The 17,008-nt window shown below is 43.5% G+C and overlaps 1 protein-coding gene across 1 annotated transcript in view; it reads right to left on the reverse strand.

Annotated features, from left to right (window-relative positions):
• Window positions 1-17,008, reverse strand: part of LOC142294881 (calpain-13-like) — a 212,644-nt gene that overhangs the window by 76,923 nt on the left and 118,713 nt on the right. Inside the window, exons 9-13 of the mRNA XM_075337943.1 lie at window positions 15,339-15,413; window positions 8,304-8,464; window positions 6,423-6,577; window positions 3,433-3,444; window positions 168-370 (exon numbers count right to left, since the gene is read on the reverse strand). Of these exons, the coding sequence (XP_075194058.1) occupies window positions 168-370; window positions 3,433-3,444; window positions 6,423-6,577; window positions 8,304-8,464; window positions 15,339-15,413 (606 nt within the window). The remainder of the gene's footprint in view (window positions 1-167; window positions 371-3,432; window positions 3,445-6,422; window positions 6,578-8,303; window positions 8,465-15,338; window positions 15,414-17,008) is intronic.

Genomic DNA, 17,008 nt, shown 5'->3' on the forward strand with positions numbered 1-17,008 from the left:
TATAAAAAGTTTATTGCAACTTTTGTAAAACTTTTGTAAGAGATTCCTGCGGCCCTAACCAGATCCTCGATGACCGAGGCGCCCGTTACTTTCCAAAACTGTTTCAAAGTTTCTTTTTTTGATAACAAAATATTGACCTTTGCAAAACAAATTAAAAAAATGATTACTCAGCGATCTGCGAGGTCTTTATGAAGATTCTCAGCAGGAACTTGGCTTCTCGCCCCTTGGCTCGTGTGAAGGGCAGAATGACGTAGGTGCCCGGCTGAACCGCGAAGGATTTGGAGATTTCTCTGATGGGCTTTGCTTCTTGAACGATGGTGTCTGTTACATGATGGGGGGAATATTTTTGTTGCGTCCCAGTCTTAGTTTCCTAAATATCATAAAAAAGGTAAATGAGTGTGAGATATCAGACTTCAGTTCAGGTAATCAATGGTATATGGCTAGAAAGGGGAATAGCAAGAAATTTGGCCTCTTTTCCGGAAATTTTGGTATGAGCGAAATAATTATGTCTAAGGAACTTCTGTTCTCCAACCCAGAAGAAAAGATGAAGGAGTCTTCCTCAGCTCGGGTGGAAACGTTGTCCAAAGTAAGAGATATTTAAACTTTATGTCATGAATCCTGCATGGCTCTGTCGCTGCAGAACCGCTGCAGGGATCCGTTCTGGGAATTGGGTCCCTGAGGAGGGGCCTGTTTGGCATAGCCTCATTCTAGGGGTCACGCTGCGATATCTGGGCTCTGCTGTCTTTAGGACGCTGCCAGTGATATTTCTGGCTTTGCGTCTTGGTATTCCTGTGAGAAATGCTCTGCTCCATTTTTCTGCTACCTGGTACCTTTTTTCCTGACCCCTGACCTGCCCGACCTCTATCTCTCCGGCCCTGCCTGACCTCTGTCCCTCCTCCCCTGCCTGACCTCCGTCCCTCCAGCCCTGTCTGACCTCCGTCCCGCCTTTCCTGCCTGACCTCCATCCCGCCTCCCCTGCCTGACCTCCGTCCCTCCAGCCCTGTCTGACCTCCGTCCCTCCAGCCCTGTCTGACATCCGTCCCACCTCCCCTGCCTGACCTCCGTCCCTCCAGCCCTGTCTGACCTCCGTCCCGCCTTCCCTGCCTGACCTCCATCCCGCCTCCCCTGCCTGACCTCCATCCCTCCAGCCTTGTCTGACCTCTGTCCCTCCAGCCCTGTCTGACCTCCATCTCGCTGCCCCTGCCTGACCTCCATCCTCTGCCTGACCTCCGTCCTGCCTCCCCTGCATGACCTCCACTTTTCCTGCTTGCTCTGTCCTCCATCTGTCCTGCCCAGTCTTACCACTGTGTTCCCCCAGTTACCCAGTCTTCTGTCCTCCCCGGTGTCTCTCCTGTGTAGTTTGCTTCCTGGTATTTGACCTTGGCTCTGTTCTTGTGACTGTGTTACTGTGACTTGTGTTGCTCCAAAATCCCGGCATTGACCCATTTCTGTTTGACTACTCTGACATGTAGTTTGGCGACCTCTGGTGGACTTCTGTAGTATTACACTCTAGTTAGTTTTCCTGCCTGAGTGTCAGCGCCACCTAGTGGTAGCCTGAAACTTTACTTTTTATATCCTAGGTGCACATAGAAATGCAATCAAGAATAAAATTATTATTTTTTACCTATTTCAAGCTGATATATTTATGAATGATAAATGTATCCTTGTATAAGGCTCGGTATCTTCATCCGTTTTTAGAAATGTGACAGTAAGATTATTTGCACATAGAGAATTTGCAGCAGATTTCTCTGCACCAAAAATCAATGTTGACAAAAAACAAGGAAGTTTTTACGTGCTTTTTTTTATTTCCCATCACTTAAATGGGTGAAAAATAGTTCACAAACACTGAAAGACGTGACACATTGAGGATTTGAAAAAACACTTTAATGGTTCAAATCCACAAGAAAAAAAATAAGCAGCGTGAGCTGAGATTACAGGAATATCATTCACATTGCTGTTTTTTTCTGAGGTCATCTTAAAAGGATTATCTACTGTGACCGAGATCTTATGCCATCAATATCAGATAGAATATTGTTTTTATGTACCTGACTCTATGGCGGGAGGTTCTGGATACAATCACCCCCAGGTGATTTTCCATCTTTCTTTTTTTTTTTTTTTGCTCTCCTTCTTCCAAGAGCCGTAACTTTTTTATTTTCCCGTCAATCTTGCCATATGAGAGCTTGTTTTTAGCAACACGAGTAGTGCATTTAAATGAAACCATGAGTTTTACTATATAATGTACTAGAAAATGGCAAAAAATTTCCAAGTGCGGAAAAATTGCAAAAAATGCGATTGCATTATTGTTTTTTGTATATCTTATTCATTGTGTTCACTATATAGTAAAACTGATCTGCAGGTGTGATGCCTCAGGTCGGTACGAGTTCGTAGACACCAAACATGTATAGGTATACTTTTATATAAGGGTTTAAAAAAAAATTCAGAAGTTTGTCCAAAAAAATTGGCGCACTTTTTGCGCCATTTTCCAAAACCCGTAGAGTTCTCATTTTTGGGATCTGGGGCTCAGTGATGTCTTATTTTTTGCATCTCAAGCTGATGTTTTTGATGGTACAATTTTTGCGCAGATGCTATATTTTGATCGCCTGTTATGCCATTTTGCGCACAATTTGCAGCACACAAAAGCCATAATTTTGGCATTTGGAATTTTTTTTACTGCTACGCCGTATACCAGTCAGACTAATTTATTATCATTTTTGATAGATCTGGCGTTTCTGAATGGGGTGCTACCAAATGTGTGTATATTTTTATTTTTTTAACCCTTTAATTTTCAATGGAGCGATAAGAGGGTGATTTGAAGTTTTAGGGTTTTTTTCTTTTTTTAATGTTATAAAACTTTTTTTTTCACTTTTTTTTAATTTTTTACTAGCCCCCCCCTAGGGATCTATAAGGATCGGCAGTCTGATCACTCATTCATTTCAGTTGATCACAGCTGCATCGCTCTAATCAGTTGAAATGATTGTTGCTTGTAACACAGGCTGCTCGGCCGGGTGAAACAGGAAGTGAGTCATGTCAGCTATAGGAGTCATAACATGAACCTGTGCTACCATGGCAACCATCGGCTCTCCGTGATCATGTCATGGTGCTGCTGATGCAGCCAGGAAAGTGAACGATTATCGCGACTGACATTTAAATTGCACTGTCACATTTTGACAGCACAATTTAAGGGGTTAACAGGCACGGGTGGATCGCTGATCCACTCGTGCCTGCGAGGCACACATGTCAGCTGTTCAAATTAGCTGACATGTGCAGGAATCACCGCCAGTTCACTGCAGCAGCCGAATGGGATTATCCCTGATGATTTAGGACAATTCACATCGGAATATTTCAATTGTCACATAAGTTGGAAAATAAATATTCTGTGGAGTCTGTACATGTCTTTATGAATATGCAGAAATATTACAAAAAAAGTCCTACCTTGACTGTAACCTGTATAAAAAAAGAAAAAATAATTTTAGTTTTTCTATAATGTACAAAATATTCATATTTACAGGATATATTGTTATACCCAGGAACAGTATTATAGTAGTTATATTCTTGTACATAGGGGCAGTATTATAGTAGTTATATTCTTGTACATAGGAGCAGTATTATAGTAGTTATATTCTTGTACATAGGAGCAGTATTATAGTAGTTATATTCTTGTATATAGGGGCAGTATTATAGTAGTTATATTCTTGTACATAGGGGCAGTATTATAGTAGTTATATTCTTGTATATAGGGGCAGTATTATAGTAGTTATATTCTTGTACATAGGGGGCAGTATTATAGTAGTTATATCCTTGTACATAGGGGCAGTATTATAGTAGTTATATTCTTGTACATGGGGCAGTATTATAGTAGTTATATTCTTGTACATAGGGGCAGTATTATAGCAGTTATATTTTTGTACATAGGGGCAGTATTATAGTAGTTATATTCTTGTACATAGGGGCAGTATTATAGTATTTATATTCTTGTACATAGGGGCAGTATTATAGTAGTTATATTCTTGTATATAAGGAGCAGTATTATAGTAGTTATATTCTTGTACATAGGAGCAGTATTATAGCAGTTATATTCTTGTACATAGGAGCAGTATTATAGTAGTTATATTCTTGTACATAGGGGCAGTATTATAGGAGTTATATTCTTGTACATAGGGGCAGTATTATAGTAGTTATATTCTTGTACATAGGGGGCAGTATTATAGTAGTTATATTCCTGTACATAGGAGCAGTATTATAGTAGTTATATTCTTGTACATAGGGGCAGTATTATAGTAGTTATATTCTTGTACATAGGGGGCAGTATTATAGTAGTTATATCCTTGTACATAGGGGCAGTATTATAGTAGTTATATTCTTGTACATGGGGCAGTATTATAGTAGTTATATTCTTGTACATAGGGGCAGTATTATAGCAGTTATATTTTTGTACATAGGGGCAGTATTATAGTAGTTATATTCTTGTACATAGGGGCAGTATTATAGTATTTATATTCTTGTACATAGGGGCAGTATTATAGTAGTTATATTCTTGTATATAAGGAGCAGTATTATAGTAGTTATATTCTTGTACATAGGAGCAGTATTATAGCAGTTATATTCTTGTACATAGGAGCAGTATTATAGTAGTTATATTCTTGTACATAGGGGCAGTATTATAGGAGTTATATTCTTGTACATAGGGGCAGTATTATAGTAGTTATATTCTTGTACATAGGAGGCAGTATTATAGTAGTTATATTCTTGTACATAGGAGCAGTATTATAGTAGTTATATTCTTGTACATAGGGGCAGTATTATAGTAGTTATATTCTTGTACATAGGAGCAGTATTATAGTAGTTATATTCTTGTACATAGGGGCAGTATTATAGTATTTATATTCTTGTACATAGGGGCAGTATTATAGTAGTTATATTCTTGTATATAAGGAGCAGTATTATAGTAGTTACATTCTTGTACATAGGAGCAGTATTATAGCAGTTATATTCTTGTACATAGGAGCAGTATTATAGTAGTTATATTCTTGTACATAGGGGCAGTATTATAGGAGTTATATTCTTGTACATAGGGGCAGTATTATAGTAGTTATATTCTTGTACATAGGAGGCAGTATTATAGTAGTTATATTCTTGTACATAGGAGCAGTATTATAGTAGTTATATTCTTGTACATAGGAGCAGTATTATAGCAGTTATATTCTTGTACATAGGAGCAGTATTATAGTAGTTATATTCTTGTACATAGGGGCAGTATTATAGGAGTTATATTCTTGTACATAGGGGCAGTATTATAGTAGTTATATTCTTGTACATAGGAGGCAGTATTATAGTAGTTATATTCTTGTACATAGGAGCAGTATTATAGTAGTTATATTCTTGTACATAGGGGCAGTATTATAGTAGTTATATTCTTGTACATAGGAGCAGTATTATAGTAGTTATATTCTTGTACATAGGGGCAGTATTATAGTATTTATATTCTTGTACATAGGGGCAGTATTATAGTAGTTATATTCTTGTATATAAGGAGCAGTATTATAGTAGTTACATTCTTGTACATAGGAGCAGTATTATAGCAGTTATATTCTTGTACATAGGAGCAGTATTATAGTAGTTATATTCTTGTACATAGGGGCAGTATTATAGGAGTTATATTCTTGTACATAGGGGCAGTATTATAGTAGTTATATTCTTGTACATAGGAGGCAGTATTATAGTAGTTATATTCTTGTACATAGGAGCAGTATTATAGTAGTTATATTCTTGTACATAGGAGCAGTATTATAGTAGTTATATTCTTGTACATAGGAGCAGTATTATAGTAGTTATATTCTTGTATATAGGGGCAGTATTATAGTAGTTATATTCTTGTACATAGGGGCAGTATTATAGTAGTTATATTCTTGTATATAGGGGCAGTATTATAGTAGTTATATTCTTGTACATAGGGGGCAGTATTATAGTAGTTATATCCTTGTACATAGGGGCAGTATTATAGTAGTTATATTCTTGTACATGGGGCAGTATTATAGTAGTTATATTCTTGTACATAGGGGCAGTATTATAGCAGTTATATTTTTGTACATAGGGGCAGTATTATAGTAGTTATATTCTTGTACATAGGGGCAGTATTATAGTAGTTATATTCTTGTACATAGGAGCAGTATTATAGTAGTTATATTCTTGTACATAGGGGGCAGTATTATAGTAGTTATATTCTTGTACATAGGGGGCAGTATTATAGTAGTTATATTCTTGTACATAGGGGGCAGTATTATAGCAGTTTTATTCCTGTATTTTTTGTTGAAGTACTGTTGTTAATTAATGTGAGGACAATTATTGCCTGAGTATCAAAAGTAATTGTGAAATTTGTTTTTTGTGCTCTTCTTGCATCAGACCTTTCAGAGTTATTTCCGTACCTTACAGAAAGCGAATCCTATCGGCAGCCATGGAGGATTGCATTTTCTTTCATTGCTGAGACTCTGCATTAGAGCCACGGTCACATTGTATCCCCTCTTTGGTCCTTGTGACTCGGGAACAGTGATTATATATTGGGGATTTTTCCACATGTCCTCTAAAGATAAATGAGATTGGTCACATAAAAATTGTCTGTTAAGTGTTTTATTGGCTAAAATAGAATTATATATTAAATTGTGTTTTCAGTTTTGGCACTATTAGGACCCTAGAGGTCCAGAGAATGAGGAGGCCCCTTCTATGCAGATACTTGGTAATGTCGGCACACATGTGGCTGTGTAGTGTATTGCCCTTTAGCACCGCTTATTAAATACTATTGTAACGGTAGCATGCATAGCTGAAAGAATATAGATGTGTCTTTGTCGGGCTTTGCAGTGAATAGCGATCAATATTGGTCATACATTTATGGTTTTGGCCGGAGCCATTCTTGGCACATTGTATAGTTTTGGCCGCAGCCATTCATGGCACATTTATGGTTTTGGCCGGAGCTATTCATGACACATTTATGGTTTTAGCCGGAGCCATTCATGGCACATTTATGGTTTTAGCCGGAGCCATTCATGGCACATTTATGGTTTTGGCCGGAACCAATCATGGCACATTTATGGTGTTGGCTGGAGATATTCATGGCACATTTATGGTTTTGGCCGCAGGTATTCATGACACATGTATGGTTTTAGCCGGAGCCATTCATGGCACATTTATGGTTTTGGCCGGAACCATTCATGGCACATTTATGGTTTTGGCCGGAACCATTCATGGCACATTTATGGTTTTGGCCGGAACCAATCATGGTACATTTATGGTGTTGGCTGGAGATATTCATGGCACATTTATGGTTTTGGCCGGAGACATTCATGGCAGATTTATGGTTTTGGCCGGAGCCATTCATGGCACATTTATGGTTTTGGCCGGAGCCATTCATGGCACATTTATGGTTTTGGCTGGAGCCATTCATGGCACATTTATGGTTTTGGCTGGAGCCGTTCATGGCACATTTATGGTTTTGCCCAGAGCCATTCATGGTACATTTATGGTTTTGGCTGGAGCCATTCATGACACATTTATGGTTTTGGCTGGAGCCATTCATGACACATTTATGGTTTTGGCCGGAGCCATTCATGGCACATTTATGGTTTTGGCCGGAGCCATTCATGGCACATTTATGGTTTTGGCTGGAGCCATTCATGGCACATTTATGGTTTTGGCTGGAGCCATTCATGACACATTTATGGTTTTGGCCGGAGCCATTCATGGCACATTTATGGTTTTGGCCAGAGCTATTCATGACACATTTATGATTTTGGCTGGAGCTATTCATGGCACATTGTATAGATTTGGCCGCAGCCATTCATGGCACATTTATGGTTTTGGCTGGAGCCATTCATGACACATTTATGGTTTTGGCCAGAGCCATTCATGGCACATTTATGGTTTTGGCCAGAGCTATTCATGACACATTTATGATTTTGGCTGGAGCTATTCATGGCACATTGTATAGTTTTGGCCGCAGCCATTCATGGCACATTTATGGTTTTGGCCAGAGCTATTCATGACACATTTATGATTTTGGCTGGAGCTATTCATGGCACATTGTATAGTTTTGGCCGCAGCCATTCATGGCACATTTATGGTTTTGGCCGGAGCCGTTCATGGCACATTTATGGTTTTGGCCGGAGCAATTCATGACGCATTTATGGTTTTGGCCGCAGCAATTCATGGCACATTTATGGTTTTGGTCGGAGCCGTTCATGGCACATTTATGGTTTTGGCCGGAGCCATTAATGGCACATTTATGGTATTGGCCCGAGCCGTTTATGACAAACCTGTAGAGCTACATCCTCCGGCAGCGCTGTCCCCCACCCACTGGTTGTAGTAGCTGGTGGTCTCCCAGCAATACCGGGGGAATCCGAAATCCAAGAAAGTTGGTGTGTGGTTGCAGATGTACATGCTGACAAAGTTTTTCATGAAATCTTCGCAGGACATCCTATAGGCAAGGATACAAATTAATGAAGTCCAAATAGATAAGATGTTTCATTTTAAGTCCTATTAATAAGGGGGTGGCGGGGGTTCAACTATTGGGGAGTTCCTTTTTTGGTGTTTTTTACCACCAGTCTGAATACTGGCTACTGAAGCAACCGAGGAGTCCGTTAATTCATCCGATGTTTCTCCAAAAGAGGTATCATAATTGGCCGTGGAATTGAAGGATACCTTAGGTTTCTTATACCAAGGCTTATATTTTCTCAAAATGGAGGGAGGATTACTAGCCCAATTATATATTTTATCATTCTTATAATCCTCAAGATCTCTCAAGAATTTTCTTTTCTTTATGGCTATAATGGAATTCTCCCTTCTCTTTAAGTTGTTGTACATACGGTCCTGGAATTTAGTAATGGTGTCGGAAATTTCCAGATCCTTAACAGAGTTTTTAATAGTTTCAATTTCTTTATTAATTTTAACAAGTTCTTAACAATCGTATGGATATCATTATGCACTATTGATACATTGTTGCATTATATGTTGCTGGCTATTACTACTGTGTTAGGCTTTTTGCATCACTTTAAAAATAGTTTTATGGTCAGGTTATTGGATTATCTGATTGTATTTTTCTCCTAAATGTTGAATCCTTTCCCTATAATTCTCATGTATGTTGTATATTGATCAATATGTGGATAGCTTATATGTTTGATTTGCTTTTCTAGCTCATGTTTTTAAATCTCTCACACATGTTTGTAATTACCCTGATGGGAGTGAGATGTATATAAGGTTCCATGTTTGGAAAGCAGATCAGATTCTGGACCGTGAAGAAGGCGGATTTTACCGCTGAAACGCGTAGTCCTATCTGCGCTATTTTCCTGCGATAATGCTGTTCTGAATTGCTTGGACCATTATATTTTAATGAATTTATGAATAAAAAGAAAGAAATTTTTTTTAACAGCATCCTGGATTGCTCACATTATTGCTGGATTTTGCCTTGTTGTTGTTTACATTTGTATGGATGGACTCCTACGTCCTGATCCGGGCACAACGGAGTTAACCAGGTGAGCTGAGGATCCAGGTGATTCACTGGAGTGAGCTGGTCTACATTGTTGGACTCATATATATATTATATATATATATATATATATATATATTATATTATATTATATTATATTATATACATATATATATTGTGAGGTAGCGTCGTCGGCTGCGCTGCAGAAGACACGGGATCCAGGCACCAAGGTTCACAGCACACGGTTTATTCCAAAGAAAAAGTCCACAATATTACATATGTGCCTTTCCGGCAGAGAACTCAGGGAGATGTGATCACCCCCTCACACCCGGCACACCTGCCCTTGTTCCTGAATCTATTTATCCCTCCCTTCAGCCTGTAGGGAAAACAGCATTAACCCTATAGTGGATTATCATGGAGTGAGCACAACCGGGGCGAGACATACCGGCCGTCATAGATAACCCCGGTCACAGTCTCACATACCCCCCCCCTCAGTTCAAGCGTGCGGGGTTGAACTCCTGCCATCAAACATGGGCCGCGGGACAAGGCATCGGCGTTGCCCTGCAACCTACCGGCCCGGTGTTCAACCGTAAACCGGAAGTTCTGCAGAGAAAGGAACCACCGGGTAACCCGGGCATTCCGTTCCTTGGCGGACCTCATCCAGACCAGTGGAGAGTGATCCGTCACCAAGCGAAACTGCCGTCCCAGCAGGTAATAGCGTAGGGACTCCAAGGCCCACTTGATCGCCAGACACTCCTTCTCCACTACGCTATAATTCCGCTCGGGAGGGGTGAGCTTCCTACTTAAGAAGGTGACGGGGTGTTCCACCCCCTGAACCACCTGAGACAGCACTGCCCCCAGGCCGACCTCCGAGGCGTCAGTCTGTACTATGAACTCTTTCCGGAAATCAGGGTTTACAAGAACGGGCTGTCCGCACAGGACCTCCTTCAGGGCCCGGAAGGAGTCCTCGGCCTGCGGAGTCCAGCGCACCATGACGGACTTCTTGCCTTTGAGAAGGTCCGTCAAGGGGGCTGATAGTCCCGCAAAATCTTTTACAAACCTCCTGTAGTACCCCACGATACCCAGGAAGGCCCTAACCTGCTTCGTGGTCAGGGGTCTAGGCCACTTCTGGATCGCCTCCACTTTGTTAATTTGGGGCTTAATCACTCCTTGGCCTATTACGTAGCCCAAGTAGCGGGCTTCCGTGAGTCCCAACGCACATTTCTTGGGATTGGCTGTCAATCCGGCTGTTCGAAGCGCGTCCACCACCGCTTGTACCTGTTCCAAGTGGGTCTGCCAATCGGAGCTGTAAATAATGATGTCATCAAGGTACGCTGAAGCATACGCCTGGTGGGGTTCCAGCACTAAGTCCATCAACCTCTGGAACGTGGCCGGAGCGCCATGTAACCCAAAAGGCAAGACAACATAGTGGAAGAGACCCTCCGGCGTAACAAAAGCGGTTTTCTCCTTGGCGGACTCTGTTAGTGGCACCTGCCAGTACCCCTTGGTCAGGTCGAGCGTGGTAAAGTATCGCGCCTGTCCCAGCCTATCAATCAGCTCATCCACCCGGGGCATGGGGTAGAGATCAAACTTGGATATTTCGTTCAATCTCCTAAAGTCATTGCAGAACCTTAAGGAGCCATCGGGTTTTGGTATTAGGACAATCGGACTAGCCCATTCACTCCGGGATTTTTCGATGACCCCCAGGCGTAACATTGACTTTACTTCCTCTGATATGGCTTGTCGTCGAGCCTCCGGTACCCGGTATGACTTCAGGCGTACCTTCAGGTGGGGCTCGGTGACAATATCATGTCGTATCAGACTGGTCCTACCGGGCAGCTCGGAGAAGACATCGGGGTTCTGCTGAACCAACCGTCTGGCCTCTCGCCTCTGTGTCTTGGTGAGGGCTTCTCCAATCCTTACTTCCGGTTCGTCCCCTCCGGAGATCGCTGGAGCCGGATGTGAACGACCCGAAGAGGAGGGAGGTGGGGAAAAAACAGCCATCAGGTTTTCCCGTTCCTGCCAAGGTTTTAATAGGTTGACATGGTATATTTGTTCAGGTTTCCGCCTACCGGGCTGCAATACTTTATAGTTAACCACCCCGACTCTTTCCTTTATCTCGTAGGGGCCTTGCCACTGAGCCAGGAATTTACTCTCCGCCGTGGGAATCAATACCAACACCCGATCCCCGGGATTAAAGGTCCGCACGGTGGCTTGTCTATTGTAGCGGCCGCTTTGCGCGGCCTGAGCCTCCTGTAAATGCTCCTTCACAATTGGCATGACCGCGCTTATGCGGTTCTGCATACCCAAAATGTGTTCAATCACACTTTTATGGGGGGTGGGCTCCTGCTCCCAGGTTTCTTTTGCCAGGTCCAACAATCCCCGGGGATGTCGCCCGTATAACAATTCAAAAGGCGAAAACCCCGTGGATGCCTGTGGCACCTCTCGTATGGCAAACATCAAATAGGGAAGCATCATATCCCAGTCTTTCCCGTCTTTGGAAATCACCCTTTTGAGCATGGTTTTCAGGGTTTTATTGAATCGTTCCACTAAACCATCCGTCTGAGGATGATACACAGACGTACGCAACTGCTTGATCTGGAGTAGCCGGCATAGCTCTTTGGTCACTTTAGACATGAATGGGGTCCCCTGATCCGTAAGGATCTCCTTGGGCAACCCCACCCGGCAGAACACAGCAAACAACTCCCGAGCTATAAGCTTGGCTGCAGTATGTCTGAGAGGTATCGCCTCTGGATACCGGGTGGCATAGTCAACGATCACTAGGATATGCTGGTGCCCTCGAGCAGACTTTACGAGGGGCCCCACCAGATCCATCCCTATCCGTTCAAAAGGGACTTCTATAATGGGTAACGGTACCAACGGACTGCGAAAGTGGGTCAGGGGTGCGGTAAGCTGACACTCTGGGCAGGTTTCGCAGAACCGTTTTACCTCCCCAAAGACCCCGGGCCAATAGAACCTTTGCAATATTCGCTCCTGCGTTTTCTTGACCCCTAGGTGACCACTCATCAGGTGTTTATGAGCCAAGTCGAGGACCCGCCGGCGATACGGCTGGGGCACCACCAACTGCTCTACCCCTACGCCCCGTATTTCATCTACCCGGTAGAGTAAATCCTGCTTAAGAGCGAAATGGGGGTATCTTACCTGGGCACCAGGCAGCTGTGCCACCCCGTCAACTACTGTCACCCGACTCCGGGCATGTATTAATGTAGGGTCCTGGAGTTGGGCTGTCCCAAACGTATCCGGGGACGCCTCCAACTCCGGGATGGGCTCGACCGTCTCAGCCTCTCCTGCCAATACCTCTAGGGGCGACCTATCAGGTTCACATCCTGTCCCTATCATGGGGACCCCTACGGCAGGCGTCCCGGATTCAGGATTGTAGGGCTCAGGTCCCGGACTGACCAATATCTGAGGGGACTTAGGAGGTCCCTTCCATAAAGTCCAAAAATAGGGCAGATCCCTTCCTAGGATCACGTCATAAGGAAGAGTGTTCAGAAGTCCCACTTCATGTTGCACCTGACCGCAAGGTGCTGTGATGGTGACTATCCCCGTGGGATAGTCTCGGCGGTCCCCATGTATGCAAACCACCCCCACGGTACGTCCGGTGGCCTTTACTTTAGCCCTTAGGGTTGATCGCACAAGGGTCACTAAGCTTCCGGAATCCAACAAGCCTGTAACCGGACATCCATTCACCTGAATTTGGCACAAGTAGGGCTCAGTCTCTGGGTAGACCAGGTCAGCGGTACACACCACCTGAGCATACATTGAACCCCGCCGGGTAACCCCACAATCCATGGGCTCCGTGGTGAGTGGACACTGGGCTTCCATATGTCCCACCCGCTGGCACCGCCAACATCTAATAGGGAAGGACACCCCCTTGACGAGTTGTCGTTTAGGGTACATAGTTTTCCGGACCTCAGGGACGGAGGGTGCAGCTTCAGACGGGACGGTAGCGGACTCCCGCACCGGTGTCAGCGGTGGGTCCTTGGCCCTAGGGTTGGAGGGGCCGAACCGCCGGGCGGTACGCAAAGTCTCAGTGTCCCGTATCAAGTCCTGCGTAGCCACATGCCGCTCTACCAGGGACACTAATTGGTCCAGGGTACTCGGGTCACCCTGTCCGACCCACCGTTGAACGGTGACGGGTAAAGTGCGCACAAAACGATCCACTACTACCCTTTCCACCATTTGCGCCGGGCTCAGAGTGTCAGGCTGCAACCACTTTTTTACAAGATGTAACAAGTCATAGGCCTGGGAGCGTACGGGTTTGGCTTCCTCAAAGAACCACTGATTTACCCGCTGAGCCCGTACATAGGTATTCACCCCCAACCGAGCCAGTATTTCGGCTTTCAGGGTCACATAGTCAATGGCGTCCTCGGTACAGAGGTCCAGGTATGCTTTTTGGGGTTCCCCCGTCAGATAAGGTGACAATACCTCAGCCCACTGCGGGGTCGGCAGCTTTTCCCGCTCGGCCACCCGTTCAAACACCGCCAGGAACGCTTCCACATCATCACCCGGGGTCATCTTTTGCAACGCTTGTCTCACCGCTTTCCGGACGCTGCCGTCATCACCCGATCCCGGGGTTGTTGCTGCCGGTCCGGCACGGATCGACTTGGCCAGGAGAACCATCTGTTCTTGGTGCCTTTTTTCCTGCAATTGCAAGGCTTGCTGCTGACGTGCATTGGCCTGCTCCATCTGTTCTTGGTGCACTTGCAAGGATTGCTGCTGACGTGCATTGGCCTGATCCATCTGTTCTTGGAATTTTTTTTCCTGCATTTGCAAGGATTGGAGCAGGTGTGCATTGGTCTGTTGCTGCTGTGCATTAGCCTGAGCCAAATGCTCTAGTATGTCCTCCATGGCGTCGCCGGGTTTGGGCTGTAGTATAGCCGCTCGAATCCAGGACATGTGCTACTGGGTCACCAGGAATGGATGCTACACCTCACCGGCTGTCATGCCCGCATTCTCCACCATATGTGAGGTAGCGTCGTCGGCTGCGCTGCAGAAGACACGGGATCCAGGCACCAAGGTTCACAGCACACGGTTTATTCCAAAGAAAAAGTCCACAATATTACATATGTGCCTTTCCGGCAGAGAACTCAGGGAGATGTGATCACCCCCTCACACCCGGCACACCTGCCCTTGTTCCTGAATCTATTTATCCCTCCCTTCAGCCTGTAGGGAAAACAGCATTAACCCTATAGTGGATTATCATGGAGTGAGCACAACCGGGGCGAGACATACCGGCCGTCATAGATAACCCCGGTCACAGTCTCACAATATATATATATATATATATATATATATAATGTAATATTAATATTAATATAATTTTATATTTCTGTCCACAATGGCCCCATTATTAGGGACAACAAAAATGTTAGGAAAAACTTTTTTAGGCCCTCTTTCTTATCTTCAAACTAAATTAAAAACTTTTTTTAATCCCTCTATAATCAACCAATTGCAAATGGAAGTAATCAGAGGAAAATTAACCCTGTGTTTTAAGTACAATTTTTAATTTTGGTTCAGAAAATTCCCTCTGACAAACAGTATGGGCAAGTTTAAACATTTTTGACTTGAACTGTAAGATGTGGGATGTAACAGAGGCGCAACCAAATATTACATTTGTGAGAGTGTTTGGAAATGGGGGGTGGCGAGAATTACTTGTTTGTTTGTTTTTTAAAACCTCTTTTGCTTATAAATTAATTGTTTTTGAGAAAATAAAACAAAAAGAAAAGCACAAATACTTTTTTTTTCTTGGTATTAGCTATGAAATGAATGGCTCAGTCCGCATGGCAGGCTAATTCTGCTTCTATTTATGTGTCAGAGGTTTAATTAATATAAATCAACATACCAAAATTCTCCATCATTCTTGTCTGAGTTCAGTTTTCTCCTAATCTCAGGACTGACATTCTCCCATTGAGGGGCTCTGGAGAAAATAAAAACATTTTAAGAACAGAAGAAAACAAGGAAATATTACTCTGAAATTCTTCAAAACATTTCATGTGTCACCAGCTGTGACCACTAGGTGGCGCATGAGTGTTTCATTCATTGGTTCCATCACCGATGTTCTGCACTATAGCACACCAAGAGGTCAGCTGTGGTAATGCAGGAGCAAAAAAATTAAAAAAAAAAAAAAAAATAGAAATAATAACTTTATCTGAAAATGAATGAAGTATAGTTTGCTGGACAACAACAATCCAAAGGACTCATCAGATGTCCATGATTCATGTATGTGCTCTGTCCATACCCATTTAATTCTATAGGGCTAAATTCACACATCTGGCTTTTTCAGACTAAGTGTTGCAAAAAAATCAAAACAAAACTGCAACATGTCCATTTTTAATGTTGGACATAGTTCAAAATCAAGTCATTAAAGTCTACGCGTTCTTGAAAGGCGTGGACAGCACACGGATGGCATCCTAGTCAGGGGTGTAATCATCACGGTCACAGAGGAGTTGGGGGTCGAGGCAGCCCACTGACCCCAGGGCCTTTTTCAGTTGGATGTGTGTCAGAGGACGCACTCCAGCTGGTATGCATTGCTGCACAGAAACTCATGGGGTCCCTGCACCGCAATACATGCCACCAGCCAATCAGTGGCTGGTAGCTGACGTCAGTGTGCCAGTCATTAGCGTCACATAGCAGTAATACTATGCTTCATCGCAGCAGTGACGTCAATATCAACTGCCGGCACTTTCACCTGCTACAGAGGAGTACGCCGTGCGATGTGGAAGTGGAGTAAGGGAAGCAGAAATGTTTTTTTGTTTATTTTGTGTTCGAGGCAGAACAGGGACTATATACATATTATATATATATATATATATATACAGTACCGACCAAAAGTTTGGACACACCTTCTAATCTCTAGAACAACTGTTAAGAGGAGACATTGTGCAGCAGCCTTCATGGTAAAATAGCTGCTAGGAAACCACTGCTAAGGACAGGCAACAAGCAGAAGAGACTTGTTTGGGCTAAAGAACACAAGGAATGGGCATTAGACCAGTGGAATCTGTGCTTTGCTCTGATGAGTCCAAATTTGAGATCTTTGGATCCAACCACCGTGTCTTTGTAGAAAAGGTGAACGGATGGACTCTACATGGCTGGTTCCCACCGTGAAGCATGGAGGAGGAGGTGACACTATTGGGGATTTATTCAAAATTGAAGGCATACAGAACCAGCATGGCTACTACAGCATCTGGCAGCAGCGTGCTATTCCATCCGGTTTGCGTTTAGTTGGACCATCATTTATTTTTCAACAGGACAATGACCCCAAACACACCTCCAGGCTGTGTAAGGGCTATTTGACTAAGAAGGAGAGTGATGGGGTGCTACGCCAGATGACCTGGCCTCCACAGTCACCAGACCTGAACCCAATCGAGATGGTTTGGGGTGAGCTGGACCGCAGAGTGAAGGCAAAAGGGCCAACAAGTGCTAAGCATCTCTGGGAACTCCTTCAAGACTGTTGGAAAACCATTTCCGGTGACTACCTCTTGAAGCTCATCAAGAGAATGCAAAGAGTGTGCA

The sequence above is a fragment of the Anomaloglossus baeobatrachus genome, chromosome 3, assembly GCF_048569485.1.
Source record: "Anomaloglossus baeobatrachus isolate aAnoBae1 chromosome 3, aAnoBae1.hap1, whole genome shotgun sequence".
Classification (NCBI taxonomy): Eukaryota; Metazoa; Chordata; class Amphibia; order Anura; family Aromobatidae; genus Anomaloglossus; species Anomaloglossus baeobatrachus.